The sequence below is a fragment of the Rhinatrema bivittatum genome, chromosome 9, assembly GCF_901001135.1.
Source record: "Rhinatrema bivittatum chromosome 9, aRhiBiv1.1, whole genome shotgun sequence".
NCBI classification, from domain to species: Eukaryota; Metazoa; Chordata; class Amphibia; order Gymnophiona; family Rhinatrematidae; genus Rhinatrema; species Rhinatrema bivittatum.
Genome location: NC_042623.1, coordinates 132,258,734 through 132,275,962, shown reverse-complemented (window position 1 = coordinate 132,275,962; position 17,229 = coordinate 132,258,734). Strand labels below are relative to the sequence as shown.

Genomic DNA, 17,229 nt, shown 5'->3' with positions numbered 1-17,229 from the left:
TTTTTCTCTCACACATAGACTCTCATTTACATGCTTACAAACATATCCTCTTTCTCTCATTTACACACAGGCTCTCAATCACATACTCACATGCTCCCTGACCTAAACCAGCACTCAATCACACACAGACACACAGGCTTTCTCTCTTACTTAAACACACAGGCTCTTAATCATGCATATACATGATCTCTCTCACACATAAAGGATCTCAATCATACACACATACTCTTTCACACAAACAGGTTTTCAATCACAAACTTACATTCATGTTCTCTCTCTCTCACAGGCAGGCTCTCACTCACAGACATACTCTCTCACATATACAGGTTCTCGATCATACACATACACACATGCTTCCTCATTCACTCCCTCCCCCCGGAACTAGCGGCAGCAGCAACCTCCTTAATTTTCAGCCCTTGCAGAGTGGAGAAAGGAGTCCCATCGGCCGCGAGGGTTGATGTTGTTCCTTATTTTACTCCGAGCTGTGCTGATCATCCTTCATGCTGTTGCTACCCACACTAGCATGGTCCCTTCTTCCCGCGCATGCACCCGCTGCTCACCACTTCCTCTTCTGGGGCGTAGGAAGAAGAGAGAATGCCGGTGCCTCTGACTCCAGCTGTTCTGCCTGGGCTGTCAGCATTTTAAGCCCGGGCGGAGGAGGACCAGGGAGCAGCTGGGTCAGCAGGGGACCAGGAAGAGTGGCGACACACCTGCGTGTTCTTGGCTACACACTGGTTGAGAACCACTGCTCTAGCCTACATTCTTCATATAGTATAAATTTTGGTGTGAATGGGAAGCAGCTTGGGGAACTGACAGTTAAGACCCAGCTTCAGTGATTGCTGTCCAGTTCTGAAGACATGCTTTGTCTGGTTCCTTCTCAGTTATAAGTGGTGCAAGAGGGTGAAGGGATGAGGTAATGGAAACAATGAGGCGTCCCTGATAGCTCACAGCTGGGAGCTTTAATGTGAGAGCACTCAAATACTCCTTGGCCTATCTATCTACTGGAATACAGGGACTCCAGGGAAATCTGTTTTCTAGCAGCAGCTCTCCATTGGCATGTGAGTTTTTCAGAGATGTGTGAGCATGACAATGGAGGGATTTGCAATTGAATGCAGGGAGCCTTGTGGAGATAAGCAGGCCCAAACTGGGGGAGTAGAACCTGTGTAAGCAGGGAGAAGGTGCCTCTCCCGGTATCTGTGCTTGGTGCACCAGTCCGACGTTTGTCCCACTTTGTGGGAGGTCGAAGGATGTGGGCAGCCTGGCAGGTTGAGCAGCTTCCTTAGGCTAGGCCCTGCTCTGAGCCTTTTTGCTGCATGCTGTGTGGAGGCTGCAACTGCATTTCGCGTGCTTTCTGCTGTTGTCCTCTACAGGATTGTCAGTCCGGTGTGCGCGTCTAGCTATGTGCCCAGTTAATCGACGCTGTAGTGGCTGCACGTTAAGTTTTTTGTGCACTTACTTTTTGGGCGCCTCCGACCATCGCTCAGTGCGCTGTCAGCCATAATGGTGCCTGTACCTAAGAAGCGTAAGCATCTTTCTCTTTGCATTGTTTGTCATATTTGGCGACTCAGCCAGAAGTGCTCGCTAATTTGTGCCAGTGCTGTTTGGAAGCTCAGGGAGAATTGTCTTCCTCTGATTTCACTAAGTCTAGTTCTTCCCAGCTGGATGTGGGTCTGGGTAAAGGTAGCTTAGATGGGGGGGTGCCTGATTTTGGAACACTCCTACCTGGTTCCTCAGCAGGGGAAGGTAGCTCAGTGAGTACACCTCGGGTATCTCCTGGTCTGGATGCCTCTACTTTTTTCATGGGTAACATTTTTCCAGAGGTTGCAATCCTTTCTTCAGGCACAGTCCTCAGCCCTGTCCAATGATCCTAGAGCAGAGGTGCAAATAGGAACCTCGCCTGGACCTTCTGTTAAGTGCCAGCGTACTCCTAGAGCGGCAGCAGGACATCTGGATAGAAATCCGGATGGCATGGATGATGACACCGACCCTGCCTGGTAAACACCACCCCCTCCCCGGATTAGAACCGTATAGAACTTTGTTATGGTTCTTTCATAGAAATGAACTACCAGCACTGATTTCCCAGACCTTAAGAACATAAGAACATGCCATACTGGTCAATATGTCCTTATAGGAAGAGGGGCATTGACAATCCCTTATAAGGGTATAAAAAGAAGGTTCCAACACTCTTCTTGTTTTGATTGTTGACCTGTGAGTGCATTAAATATAGTGCTTCTAGACAGTGCTGCCCTTGACCCAGGGATTTTATGAGGAAATGTTAAAATACATGAGGGATTCTAGTAGTGATTGGCAAAGACAGGGTCTTATTGATGGGTAGGGTAATAGCAGGGCCTGTGATGGAAGCAGGAAATAGACTGACCAGGTAGATATTTCCAGATTGGGATTTAGAAAACTAATCTCTGGCCCCTTCTTGCCTGGCATGCAGCTGATCAAGCCACTCTCTCTCCTTGTGGTATGGCTCCTGAACTACCTTCTTGAGATCCTCAGTCTACATAGAGGACACGTTGGAATACAATTCTTTTAGTTCAGTGCTGTTGATTGTGTGATTTTTCTCATTGCTAGGTTATATTTTCCCTTAAAAACCTTGACCTTGTCTTATTGCCTCTATTCTATTCCTTTGTGCATCAATATATGCTGTTTTGGCATTCGCCCCATCTCAACCCTCCCTCCCTCCTCAGCACCTACCCTGATGCACTCATAGCACTGCTGTTTTAGATTGTAATTGCCGCTCCACGCAGATTATCCCAATGCCTTTCTTGGAAGCACAGTGCAGTCGTACCATTGCTGTACTAGTTTAAATTGCTGTTCCATGCAGGTTACCCCAGTGCTTCATGCAGGCTAACCTACCCTCTTTCCACTAGGGATCCTCTGTTTAGCTGAAGTGTTTTTGAATTCTTTTACTGTTTTTTGGTTTCCACCATTCAGTGTATACTGCTTTGGGTGAATCTTTTTTTTTTTTTTTTCCCTCTATCAACAAGCAGAGTTAAATCAGACATAACCATTAGGGGTGAAGTCATTTAACATTACAGACCCAGCTATCGTAGCTTAGAAGTCTTTCTGAGCATGCACGGTAGTTCCTGTGCTCAGTCACTTCCTCGTGAGTCTCTCAATCTACCACATGGACAGATTTCCTAGTCTCTTTCTTAATTCCTCATTTTCAATTTTTTCCTTGAAGTTGCCAGTTTCAATTTCTTTTTTCCTCACTGCTTCAGCAGAAGGTTTAAAATGCAGAAATCCAAAGGCAAAGAAACCCAGGTCGCGGGGTCAAAGCCTGTGGCTGTCTGCACCAAATTACCCACACAGAATGCTACTGCTGCCTGGATCTAGAGTACAATGCTCCAAATTGCTCCAGTTGTGGCAGGGAGTCTCAACGAGTGCTTCAGACCCACACCTGGAAGATGGAAGATCTTCAGAAGCATCTTGAATAAGGCCCCCAAGACCCTCCATACAATGGCAGGCAGTGCAGCCACTTCATATCCTGGAGTGAGGCTTCTTTGGGTTTTTGGCATCATAAGCTTCGGTTGTGCCATCATCCAGAAAGGCTCCCTCCCTTGGTTCCAGTTTCCAAATCCATCACAGGCCAGAGTCTGAATTTGGCATGGAAGCCTAAGGTACTGGAATAGGCTCTGAAAAAAGAGTCTACACAGCACATGGGATCCCCTCTAGGGCTATCTCCCTTGGCGCCAAAGAGGTTAGTGCCATCGGCATAGGGCTCTCTGGGGCGAGTCCAGACTCCATGCTAAGAAGAATGTCTTTGGCACAGGTAGCATCATTGCCCATGGCACAGAAGACCTCCATTGCACCAGGCAGATTATTTTTCCTATGTATTCTGGTACTGGCACTACCAGTTGCATCTGCATGGGTCACACCAGTGCAGACCCAGACATCACCATCAGTTTCATTGGCACAGTTAAGAGTTGAGAGCCAGACAACTATCTGAAGTGGAAAGCACATGAAGGATGGTGCATCCTGATTTCAGCCAGTAGAGCACACTGGTGCCAAGTATGTCCCAAGCCTTGGTGCCTGCTCCCTGAGCTCTTCTTTAGCAGCAGTGCCACCTGCCACTGTGGTGAGCACAAAGGGATGAACCCATCTGGGTTTTAGTAAGATGTTTCCCCATCTACCCCAACGCAGAGGCTTCCTCAGATGGCAAGGATTTTCTTTTCCTCCTTACTTCCTGAAGACCCCACACATCCTGGGGAAACCACAGTGGATGGGAGCCAAGTTTGTCAACAAATCATCATGCATTACTTTGCCTGTGAATACAGATCCTAACCTTGTTAAATCACTGAAGTGATCATTGCCGAGTGGTTCCTCCATTGCAGCTAGCTATCTCTGTCCTTGCCTTATTTTAATTTTTGCAGGACTCCCTGACTGTCTATGGAAGCACTGCTTTAATGCAAAAGTTGAACCTTGGGATATTAAAAGGCCCTAGAGAGGTAGCTAACACCCAGATTTTTCCTAGTGATCACTGAGGCTTTGGCGATCTGCTCTCCTGAAGGGGCTCTTTCTCTAGCTGATATGTTGCTTTTTCATTTCCTTTACACTCCTTTCTGAATACCCTACAGATTTCACTTCTAAAAAAAAAGGGCTATAATTATAACTTTGACTAAGTGGTTAAAGTCACATGTATGAATGCCAGTCTGTCCTAAATTGTGTGCAGATACATCCATTCATAATCGGCTTACCTGATGTATGTTCTGTACAGCCTTAGGTTGGTGGGAATCGGTACAAGTATAGGAGCCATTGGCCACAGGACATGTGTCAGCACTCGTGTGTTCATGTTAGCCATGTGTATCATAACTTGTGGCTCTGTGAAAACGTTTGTATTAGGGGTACACTGAAGAGGGCAGGTTTGCTGAATTGGCAGAAAGCCTCCAGCTAAGTATTGATCAGCAGCATTTGCTCTTATACTATAGCTATAGAATAGTCTGGTTATGTTACAGTTAAGTATAAAGTGTCTGATGCCAAATGGACAGGTTATAAAAATGTTTGAGCATAGCTTCTCGGGGTTTTTTTTTGTTTTTTTTTTTAAGAACTGCAGTATTCTGAGGCCTATCAAAAGGATTTGTGTATGTGGCCTTACCCAGCACATGTAGAGTATCTAAGAAATGTCCATGCAGAGTCTGTGTTGAGGAGGCAGAAGTACTAAGCAGCCATTATCCTTTGCTTCACAGAACAATTATGATAAATACAGTATAGCTGTGAACATGTCACGAGTGTAACAATATATTTCCTCAGAGATTTTCATTGAAGAGGGAAAATGGACACCAGCAGTAAGGTGGTAGAAACCCACATATATTATACACTCAAGGACATGTCACTACAGGGACTACATTTCAATGTAGCAGCTAGATGTTTTTGTACCAGGCCTGCTGTCATGTATTCCCTGGGACCTGGCAACCTTTACTGTGTTATCTTTGGGTGTGAGGCTATAGAATGTCTGTCAGCTCTGGGAGTGATATGGCATAACTTTCAGTTTAAATAGGCCATCACTGGAGGCAGTGCTTCACATGTTATAAAGTCTGCTCCTGCATTGCATACATAGTATGTGTTTCGGGTTTATATTTTTACTTTCTACCACATCTTTCCATATCTATAATTGTAGTCACTTATACTGTCTTTGGAAAGGATCTGGCCTTAATAGCCATTTGTTACAGAAGCAACAAAAAATGTTTTTGTGTACTGAAATTGTCTGGATTTATTTATTTTACAGGCTTGTAGGCTGCATAATCCAGTGTTCTCGGGGGCTTCCAAATTTTACATTAATAACAACTGTTGCGGTCTCTACCGCTTCCCTCCGCCTGAGGCCCAAACCTGCCTACCTCCGCTTCAGGAATCACCGTGCTCCGTCCGCTCCGGACCCCGGGGGCTTCTCTCACTCCACGTGGCGGCCGCCATTACGTGCCTGCTTCTCTCCTGTTTCGCGCGAGGACGCCAGTCTTGAGTGCTCAACCCCCGGAAGCCTGGCCCCGCCCGTGCGGGTGACGTCACGCCCAAGTCCCGATATAACCGGCGCTCAAACTCTCTCTCATCGCCTTGCAACGAGGTTCACAACTCCATAGTTGTTCTTAGTTGTGTTCCTGGTGATCTCCACGTTGCCTGCTTCTGACTCCGGTTTGCTTCTGACTTCTGCTTCAGCCTGCTGCCTGCCTCCGACTCTGGTCTGCCTCTGGCTCCGCTTCAGCCTGCTGCCTGCCTCCGACTCCGGTTTGCCTCCAACTCCGCTTCAGTCTGCAGCCAGCCTCTGACCTCGGCCTGCGTCCGCTTCAGCCTCCGGTTGCTACCGGTTCCGCTACAGCCTGCTTCAGCCTCCGGTTTGTTACCGATTCCACTTCAGCCTACAGCCTGCTTCAGCCTCCGGTTTACTACAGACTCCGCTGCTGCCCGCTGCCCTGCCTTCAGCCGGCCCTCGGCCCTGTACAGCCGGTCCCTGTCTCCCGGGTACCTTGGACTTCCTTTCCTTTCTGCTTGCTCTGGTCCCGGTCTAGCCTATCTGAGTTCCTGGACTTTCTGCCTCAATACCAAGTCCCGCGGACCCGGTGCCCTACGGGCTCCTCCCGGGGGGTTCCTGGTTCCTGGGTGAACACCTTCAGCTTGTGGCTCCGCCCCCGGCCTGCCCTGTCACTCTAGGTAGGCCGGCCCAAGGGTCCACTATCTCGCCAGCAGTGTCCAACTGCAACAAACAACATCATTATATAGACAACACTGCGGGCGGAGGAGTCAAGATGGCAGCTTGCTAGGCTCTGTGTGCCGGCATTTCCTTACCTCTCTTGTTTTTGTCTTTTTATCATGCCTTCAAAGTGAAAAGAGAAGCCCAGGCAGTTCCCTTCTGAGCCTGTAGCTCTCCCCAGCCAGCGCACCCTAGATTTGATCCTCAGCCGGTTGGGTGAAGAGGGAGAGCAGTGAGTTGCGGCTTCCATCAAGGGAGCGTTGGATTCACTGGACATTTCTCTCAGTCCCTGTGAACGCCTTTTTTCTGCCTCAGCCGGGCATCTCAGATAGCACGGTGCCAAGGCTGTTGCAGGATAACTATGCAGCTGCTGCTAAGGTGGGAGGGGCCATTGGCAGAGTAGATTCGGCTGGCTCACCTAACAGCATTTTTGGAGGAAATGGAGAGATGTTGTAATCGGACACCTCTCCACGAAGCACTGCAGTGTGAGATGGAACTTCTCTCCTGAGTGGTCCTTTACAACCTCTGGTAAGACCTGCTGAAGTCTCTTTAGACACTCCTATGGTCTGTTTTGGTGCGAGTGGATTCGGCTACCACGAACTGTGCCTCTGATATTGGGTTGCTGGTGAAATCCGTTTCGGAGCTTAGAGAGGTTCACTCACAAAGGCTCCGAGGGATTGAGTTAAAGGTGGCTAATGTAGAAAAGCAAGTGCAAGATATTCAATCTGTAAATGCTGCATTAATACAAGATGAAAATGTTTCAAGGTGTTTGAACTTGCGATTTATTAACTTTCCGAAGCTACCAGGAATTCCAGTTAAGGAAACTCTCTGAAGAAATATTTCATTGAAATTCTAGGATTGCCTGATGAAATCTGTCTGCCCATTGGTAAAGTTTATTTTCTGCCTTCTTGCAGAAGAGAGGTGAATGGTCAGCTCTTGATTCCTGATCTACCACTGGATGTGTTTGCTATTTTAGAGAGTTCTGTTGAAGAAAGACACTCTTTTTTTTTTTTTTTTTTTTTTTGTTTCTTTTGTCTTTGAAGAGGTCTTAAATATGATTTTGAAATTTTACTTTCATAAAGCTCATGCTCTTTTATGGGAAATGTATTTGGATCTATCCAGATGTGGTTAAATCTACTCGAGTGAAGGAAATTATTTCTTGCATGCGGCAGGAAGTTTTGTCTTTGGGAGCCACTTTTTTGCTTAGATATCCCTGTAAATTTATTATTACTTATGTTGGTAATAGATATAATTTGCTTTTTCCTGAACAATTGTGTTTTTCCTAGATCAGAAGAGTTCTCTAATTTCAGTGCCTCTAGCTGGTGTTTTAAATATATTATGAATCTCGACCTTGTAGCAAGTTAGGCTTGTTTTCCACTGATTTCTTATGGTAATGCTCCCTTTATGCCTATATTTCCTCCTCTTATTATTGTGGACAAAGGCTATGCATTCTTCTGAATTGTAACTTTGTTTTCTTTTTTTTTTAATAAGTATTTCTATTGCAGAAATATCTCTTGATTTGCCTTTTCTTTGTCATTGATATGCCTTTGTAATGATAAATCTAAAAATAAAAGCAAAATCATAATATAATAAATATGAAACACAAAATAGTTAAAATATAAAACAGTTTAAATCAAATAATCCAAACCTATGGTAAGCAGAAGGGCAGTAGGCAAAGCTAAAAGGAAATGATATATAGACAACTGATAATTTTTGTTAGGCATGTAAATAAAGGGAAGAGGCAAAAAAGACCATTATGGTTTTCTAAAGAAGTAGTTGAAAAGGCAGGGAGAAAAGTTTAGTGTTTATAAACTACAAGGGATCACAGAAAGAGGAATCGGGTGACAATATTTGGAAAAATTAAGAGAAGATGAGAAAGTAGTCAGGAATGCAAAAATTCAAATAAATGAAAAATAGCAAATATGGTAAAACGGGGATGAGATTTTTTTTTTTTTTTTTTTTTTTTAATGTTAAGTGCAAAAGTGACACTGTGAGTCGTGAAGGGGAGGAATATGTAGAGGCTGATGAGGAAAAAGCAAAATTGCTTAACAAATATTTCTGTACACTGCTCACTGTCAGGCCGATACAGTAAAGTGCGGTCACGGTTACCCTGCTTCTAACCCGCTTTCTACTCACAATTTGGCCGCATTAGTCCAACCTGCGATTCACTATCCCTTTTAACCCATCCTTACCGCTTCTTTAAATCAACGGGAAACCCTTTCCGCCCGTGGCATGTATATGATATGTAAACGATCGGATTAGCTATTCCCTCCCATACAGTAACGCGCGCCCCGATTATCGCCTTTTTAACCTGTTGTTTTACCGCCTATGTCACGCACTGCGTGCGCTCATGCACCTTCACTGCCTTGAGCACCCATATGGCACGTACAGGTGTGCGTTCATCCACCTTCGCCGGCGGGGGCTGCTGGAAGCGGCTTTCGCCACCGGCTCTCATGAGCTATTTACGTCAGTCTCTCATTTAACCAGCTGTTCTAATAAGTCTGGTGAACCAAGCTGGATCACTGAACAAGTTGCACCCAGATTCATTTGCATCCTGTTTTTCAAAATAGAATTACTGACTTGAGCGCTAAATTTGTATCTTCCTCCCCCCCCCCCCCCTAAACTGTTAATCCAGCATCAGATAACTGAGCTGAAATGGGAATAATTTGATTTAATTTCTCATGAGGAAATGACTTGCATAGTTAAAAGCTATGAAACTATCCATTTAATCCCTTGACACTGTTGTGATGAAGGCTTTGGCTGATCATATAGCCAATGCTTCTCTATCAAAAGGCTATTTACCATTGCTATTAAAGAGAAGACCTCTATGTAAAAAAAACAAACAAACCTTGACCAGTCCATTTCATCCAATCTCTTCAATCATAATCGTTTCTAAGGTGATTGAGGCTTCTTTGCTAAAGAACCATGATTTTTTTGGATCGCTATAACATCTGAGATCCATATCAGTTTGTTTCCTCCTAAATATAGTACAGAGGTCCTAATGATCTCTAGTTTGGATGCCTTTCGTTGTAGTTTTGACAATATACTAGAGCTGCTTTTGATACTTTGGATCATGGTGTAATGGTATCTTGGCTCTCTGAAATTGGCATTGTGGGGACACTTTTTGCTTGATGTCAGTCCTATCTTGCTGACCAACTACTGCAGGTCAGATACAACACCAAGATTTCTAACTGGTTTCCATTTTTGCCCTGGGTGCTACAATGGTGACTTTTGGCTACATTATTTAATATATATCTGAGGCTACTCTGTAAACTGCTCTCAGGTTAGGTCTGTATTATAGACTATATGTAGATGATATTCAGTTCTTTTTTTTTTTCCTGTTTCATCTGAAATTAATATTACTTTAATATTGATTTCTGTCTACCTCCTATCAAAAGCTGGCTTACAAGTAACACAGCCCTAAATGTGTAGACAAAGCTGAAATCATTTGAATTAGCAGTTTATCTTCTGGGTTTTCATGCAGCTTCCTATTTGAAGGATATAGTATCCCAATTTCAGACGAGGTTTGTAATCTCAAAGTTGTGTTTGATTTCGGACTATCTTTCTTACAAAGGTTCAAGTGAAGGTTGTGGTGTGGAGTGCTTTTTTCAGGCTCTGGAAGATTAAACCACACTTCATACAGTACTCCAGGCTCTGATTATATTTGGGTTGGCCCTCTTTCACTGTAAGAGCCTTGCAAATAGTTTAGAACTCAGCTGCTTGAGTTCTCACTGGATCTTGCAGTTACAAGCATATCACCTCTATACATTTGGCACTCCATTGGTTACCTATTGAATGGAAAATTAGAGTCTTAACTTTAGTCCATAAAGCTTTGAACAATTGTATTGTTTTTTAAGGCTTCATTTGCTAAGTACTTGTAGGGACCGTGAGAACTGGTTATTTACACGGGGCTGTACTGTGCAGGTTTATACAAGAAATGCTTTGAATCCTATTCTTTAGGAAATCCTCACTTCTGTGCTCTGTGTATGGGAAGGATTCCTCCTTTTGACAGTTTTCCTCTCCCCCAATCCTCCATCTAAATCAATGATTATTCCTTGTTGCTATAGCAAAGCAAAGATCAACAGGCTGATCAAAAGGTTCTCTTGTCTTCCTTGATAAAAATCCTTGAAATGAAAAAAAGCCTAAGGGAAGCCTGCCCTTTTGTCTGTGCAGTGGCTGAGTCATGTGACTGGGGTGGGGCATTCTTAGCTTTAACAAAGTAATTGCAGGAAGCTGATTCAGAGTTAATCCTGAGACAGAGTAACATCCAGGAAGAAAACACGTCTGCAAGACAGCAACTGTTTCTTGTCATGGATCTTCCGAACCTCTTCAAACATTTCCTTAGTAAGTTCTGACCAGTTACACGTTTCATTTTTCTGTTCTTTCAACTGTGAATGAAATCTGGGTTTTGTGGTTTTTTTTTTTTTTTTTTTTAAATAGAGATTATTACTGTCGGGTAGAAATATAAGAGAAAAGCACTTATTAAAATCACAGTTCAGTGGGTTTTTTTTTTTTTTTTTAAAGTTGTTACTTTTGAGAGTATGCTTCAGAGCAATAATGCTTTCATACGGTTGCCCAGGTGTGGAAAGAGTGAGAATTTTACTAACAGAATAAGAACCCCCATCTCCCCACGCTGGACTTCAGACAGGAAGTGATAAAATGAAAAGGAAGCAGAGCTAGAAGTATTTGTAGCATATGTCATGCCAAAATTTGGGTCAGACAAGAGGGGAGACTTTTCTTATTAGGACCTGGACGTGAGGAAAACCTATTTTGATTAGTTTCTGCCGCGACTTGTCTGCCTTTTGGAAAAGCATTATGTCATGGCTACAGTCCCTACGGGTTGGAGGAGGAGTTAAGTACTATTAACCTGCTCTATTTTGGTACAGGGTACTTAAGATTTCTGAAATGCATCTGAATTAGAATTGGTTTGTTTTCATGATGATTTAGACAGCAAATACAAATAAAAATGAAAACGACAAGTTGGTGTTTTTCTAGTATGAAAGAAGATAATTAAAAGTGGATGCTTGCCATCTTCTAACATATTCTTTTAACAGTTAATTGGTTTCCGTTTATGGGTATGTTTTGGTTGACCTACCAGAAATCTATTCGGTTTAACATTTCTTTTCTCTAGGTTTTTTTTTTTTTTTTTTTTTTTTAAATCTCACCTACATTACTACTGAACACATCAGTGCGACCTGTAAAGAGTTCACAGGTAATCTTTTTACTACAGGGGAAGCTAACAGAACAAGACAAATGAAAAATAAATTTCACTGCAGAGAAAGGGATTCTTCACTCTGCAGAATCCCATACATTTTGCCAGAGGAGGCAGTTATGGCTGCATCAGTAAACCTATTCAACAGTAAATTAGGCAGATTTTGAAAGGAAAGATATTGTTGACTTTTGTATTTATTATTATTCAGATTAATCGCTCACCTTTCCATTATTAGCTCTGAACAGGGAATCACATCCAGAATCTTGCTGGATGTGATTTTTCTAATATCTACCATTGTAAAGCTCTTACCCCCTCTTAGTGACATATATCACAATTCACTGGTTGTGTGTTTGTACCTATATGCTTAACAGTTTGCACACAAGGATGTAGAACATTTTATATAGCACTGTACAAACTAAACACTTGGAAGTTCAGATTCAGTATGCTGGCAAGTGGAAAAGCTATCGGTAAAATTACCCAAATAACTTGAGCCGAATATTTAGTAGGACAAGTCACCCACTGAATATACTTGGCTAACGTTATACAGGTAACTTTATCTAGATATTTATTTATTTTATTTAAAAAATTTTGTAATTCACACTTGAATGTACAGCTCAAGGCAGCATACAGAATAAAACAATTATAAATGCCATAAAAACAACACAGAATAAAAAACAAAATTAAACTGACTTCATTATTCTTAGACTCTACCTCACACCATATAGAAAAATAGATTGTGACCTGCATGGCTCAGATTTGGACTCTACTTCCAAACTCCTGCGTAACAGCACTAAAAAAAAACCTGTGTACCATCTTAACAGTTTAAACAAAAGCTTGATGAAACAAAAATATTTTTAGCTTCTTGTGAAACGTCTGCGATTAGATTATGACACACAGTTGTTCCAAAAGATTGGGCCTGCTACTGAATATACCCTCTCTCAAGTCTCAGCAGGCTGAGCTAAACTCAGTGATGGGATCATCTAAGCCAGGGCTTCCCAAACTTTTTTAGCCAATGTAACTCCAATTTAGTACTTAAATTCATATAACTCCAGAGGATGATCCAAACAAATTATCAGGGGTGCATTCTCCCTCCAACAATCACCCTAATCTCACCTTCCTCACAGCCCAGCTGATGCTCTCTCTCAGCTTCCACCCCCTTCAGAGGATCTCCTTGCTCAATCAGCTGATCCCTCTTGCATCCACCAACTGCTTCTGTCTTGAGGGTTAGAGATCCCAAATGGATCCTCTTGTCATGCTTTCCCTCTCTCACCTCCCAGCTTCACACCCCCCTCCCAACATTTCTCACTTCTTCCTCAGCTAATCCCCTCTCTCATCTCCCAGTTGATCTGCTTGCATTCCCCATCTCTCACCCTCTACAGTCAATCCCTCTTCAGCTGATCCAGACCTTTAAACCCCACTTTCATCGGATTCTTCCCTTCAAGCATCCTCCCCATCCAGGGTCAGCAATATTTTTCTTTAAGCTAAGGGTGGATGACAGCTGGTGAGATGAGAGGGGAAGGCTGATGACAGTGGCAACTTTTTTTCTCTTGGATAGGGTCAGTGGTGGGTGAGGAGAAAGCAGTGTGACACACTCTCTCCACTGGCCCCTAAACATTTAGTTCTCCCCTCCCTTCATAGCTGCTTCCAAGGCCTATGGTGATCTGCAAATGGCAGCAGCATTAGTAATGACGTCAACACAGGGCTTATGAGTCAGTGCAAACTCGCAACCCCTATAGCAGCCCTGATTCCTCCTTTCACAGGGCTTAGTACCATGGAAATTCATGCAAGGGCAGGGTCACTGCAGGGCCTGCAAATACCTGCTGTATCACAGGCCCCACACTGCCTTCTACTACGAATGCTGTTGCTTCTGGCATTTGGAGTGCTACATTTGAAGCACTTGTGACACCAGCTAAAGGCTCTGTGATCCCATTTGGGGTCCTGACCCACAGTCTGGGAAGCCCTGATCTAAACATACTCTTAACATTGTAGATGCATTAATCCATGGAGCAGAAGAACATGCCATACTAGATCAGACCAAGGGTCCTTCAAGCTCAGCATCCTGTTTCCAACAGTGGCCGATCCAGGCTTATAACTACTTGGCAAGTACCCAAAAACTAAGTCTATCCCATACCAATGATGCTAGTAATAGCAGTGGCTACTTTCTAAGTCAACTTGATTAATAGCAGGTAATGGACTTCTCCTCCAAGAACTTATCCAAACCTTTTTTAAACCCAGCTACACTAACTGCACTTCCCACATCCCCTGTCAACAAATTCCAGAGTTTAATTATGCGTTGAGTGAAAAGAACTTTCTCCGATTTTTGTTTTAAATGTGCTACATGCTAATTTCATGGAGTACTCCCTAGTACTTCTATTATCCGAAAGAGTAAATAACCGATTCACACTTACCCATTCTAAACCTCTCATGATTTTAAACACCTCTATCATATCCCACCTCAGACGTCTCTTCTCCAAGAGTCCTAACCTCTTTAGTCTTTCCTCACAGGGGAGCTGTTCCATCTCCTTTATCATTTTGGTCTCCCTTCTCTGTACTTTCTCCATCGCAACTAAATCTTTTTTTAGATGCGGCGACCAGAATTGTACACAGTATTCAGGGTACGGTCTCACCATGGAGCGATACAAAGGCATTATGACATTTTCTATTTTATTCACCATTTCCCCTAACGGCTGATCCCCCTAGTCGGCGGCAGACTCCTTGGCTTCGCTGGTTGCTGGGAAGAGATAACACTGGACCAATGGGTCCTCTCTATTTTCCGCCAGGGTTACCGCCTGCATTTCAGCCAGCTCTGAGACCTCTCCCCCATGTCCAATGTGGGGTTCATCTGCCCATTTGCCGTTCTTCAAATGGAACTCTCTGCTCTCCTCACAGAGGGCGCGGTGGAACTGGTCCTTTGCCATCAGCAGGGCCAAGGGTTTTACTCGAGGTATTTTCTCATTCCAAAAGGGAATGGCTGCATGTGCCCTATTCTCGATCTCAGGGCATTGAACAGGTTTCTCTTAAGAGAAAAATTCAAAATGGTCTCTCTGGGTATGCTGATCCTACTCCTCCGAAGAGGAGACTGGCTTTGCTCCCTCGACCTGAAGGAGGCTTACGCACATATTTATTTATTTATTTTATTTATCGAGTTTTATATACCGTCGTTCGGTTTTGCCATCACAACTGTTTACAAAGTTTTGATGTTTAACTGCGACTATCCCCAACCACAGGATGTACCTCTGCTTCGTGGTGGGGAATGCACATTTCCAGTACAAAGTGCTTCCCTTTGGGCTGGCATCAGCCCCCTGCATCTTTACCAAATGTTTGGCGGTGGTGGCCGCCTACCTTGGGCGTCTCTCGGTCCATGTGTTTCTATACCTGGACGACTAGTCAGTCAGGAGCAACTCCCTCTCCAGGGCTTTACAAGCTCTGGCCTTGATGGTGCAGTCCCTGCAGACAGTGGGTTCGTAATCAACTTCCCCAAGTCGTACCTCTGCCAGTCCTCCCAGCAGGACTTCATAGGCGTCAGGCTGGACATGGCACAAGCGAAAGCTTTTCTGCCCAGGGACTGGGCGATTGCCCTCTCCTCGCTGGCCATCCTCGTCCACAACACAACAGCAGGAGGGTGCCAGCCTGTCTCTTGCTGGGCCACTCCGTCCATGTGACTCCCTTAGCCTGCCTCTGCATGCGGAGCCCTCAGTGGGCCTTGCATTCCCAGTGGCAGCAGGCATCTCAGGTTCTAGAGGCTCCAATCAGGGTCATGGACCCTCTCAGGGTATCTCTAGCTTGGTGGGAAACCCTCCCCAATGGGGAATGCAGACTTCCATTCCAGCCAGTGCTGCCACAGGTGACTTTCACCACCGATGCTTCGCCTCAAGGGTGGGGAGCCCACACAAACTGTCTCCACACTCAAGGCCTTTGGACCCCCGCCGAAACACATTGCCAGATAAACTTTCTGGAGCTTTGGGCAATACGGTACGCTTTATGGGCATTCCAGGATCAGTTGTTGTCCAAACAAATTCTGATAAGGACGGACAACCATGTCGCGATGTGCTACATCAACAAGCAGGGTGACATGGGCTTGTTCCTCCTCTGCCAAGAGGCAGTACAGGTCTGGAACTGGGTCCTCTCCAAAGAGATGTATCTGCGGGCGACCTATCTACCCGAGTCACCTCAACATACTGACAGACCGCCTCAGTCGGTCCTTCCAGCCACACGAGTGGTCTCTCAACCCTGCGGAGGCAGCCCACCTATTCCGCAGCTGTGGATCCATTCACCTCCCATCACAACCACAAAGTGAGCAGGTTCTGCTCTTTGGTAGTGGGGAACGGTCATCCGGCCTGCTATGCCTTCTCCCTTCATTGGGGACAGGGCCTCATGTACACTGGAATAAACTATGCGCATTGGTGGTTCAGTGGTAGAATTCTCGCCTGCCACGCGGGAGGCCCGGGTATAATCAACAATACCCACCTCTCCCGCTCCTCCTACATGTAGCCCGATAACTTTAGGAGAGTATATTCAGTGAGATATTTATCCCACTGAATATTTGAGACAATTTATGTGGCGAACTTCAGCCAGATAATTTGTCAACTAGCCGGCTTATTGAATATTAACCTGATAGTTTTCTTCAATCAAATCATTAATCATTGTAGATTTCCCGTTCATTAGACCTCACATATAGCAATGTCATTTTCAGAATAAGTGAAGCTTCACAAAGCTATGCTAGACTAAAGATAGATTTTCGAACAGATTAAGGGAGAGGGAGAGAGTAAATGGAAGGAGTATGCTAGTCAGAGTTTTAATAACTTTTCTGTTTGTTTACATTTATGGTACATGTAAGATCACCCACACATCAAAAGAGATTTAACAAAATAAAACCAATAAAGGAAAAAACAACAATGTGTACAAACTTCAAAGAAGAGGTCTGCAATAAAAGGAGAGACAATAGAAATTATTAGAAATTCTAACCAAAACTCTCCATCCAGTATCAAGCAGATCTCAAGCTGATACAAAAAGAAACTATCCAACAAGAAATAAAAATGAAAACAAGGGAGAGAAACCATTTATCATTTATTTCAAATGATGAAACAGAACTAAACTCTTCAGGTGTAAAACGCACAGAAGAAGAAACTTACATTTTAACAGGAAAGTCTGGCAGTTGGTTAGGATCCCAAAATGCATGTCTAAGATCTTTATATGCATCACAATGCTTAGCAGGATATTCGAGGGCAAATTTTTTAAAAATTTTCTTCAGCAAGAAAGCACATGAGGAGGAACAGCAGCCACAGCAAATGGGTATGTGCATTCTTACTCTTTCTCTCTCAATTGC

At 44.1% G+C, this 17,229-nt stretch overlaps 1 protein-coding gene across 5 annotated transcripts in view; it reads left to right on the top strand.

The window, feature by feature from the left end:
- Positions 1-17,229, top strand: part of NCK1 (NCK adaptor protein 1) — a 55,452-nt gene that overhangs the window by 19,520 nt on the left and 18,703 nt on the right. Inside the window, exon 1 of one of the 5 annotated variants that reach the window (XM_029616223.1) lies at positions 10,912-11,035. The exons of the other annotated variants lie outside the window; for them this stretch is intronic. Coding sequence (XP_029472083.1) covers positions 11,002-11,035 — 34 coding nt within the window. The 5' untranslated portion in view covers positions 10,912-11,001. Of the gene's footprint in view, positions 1-10,911; positions 11,036-17,229 lie in introns of those variants that run through there. 5 annotated transcript variants of the gene reach the window in all.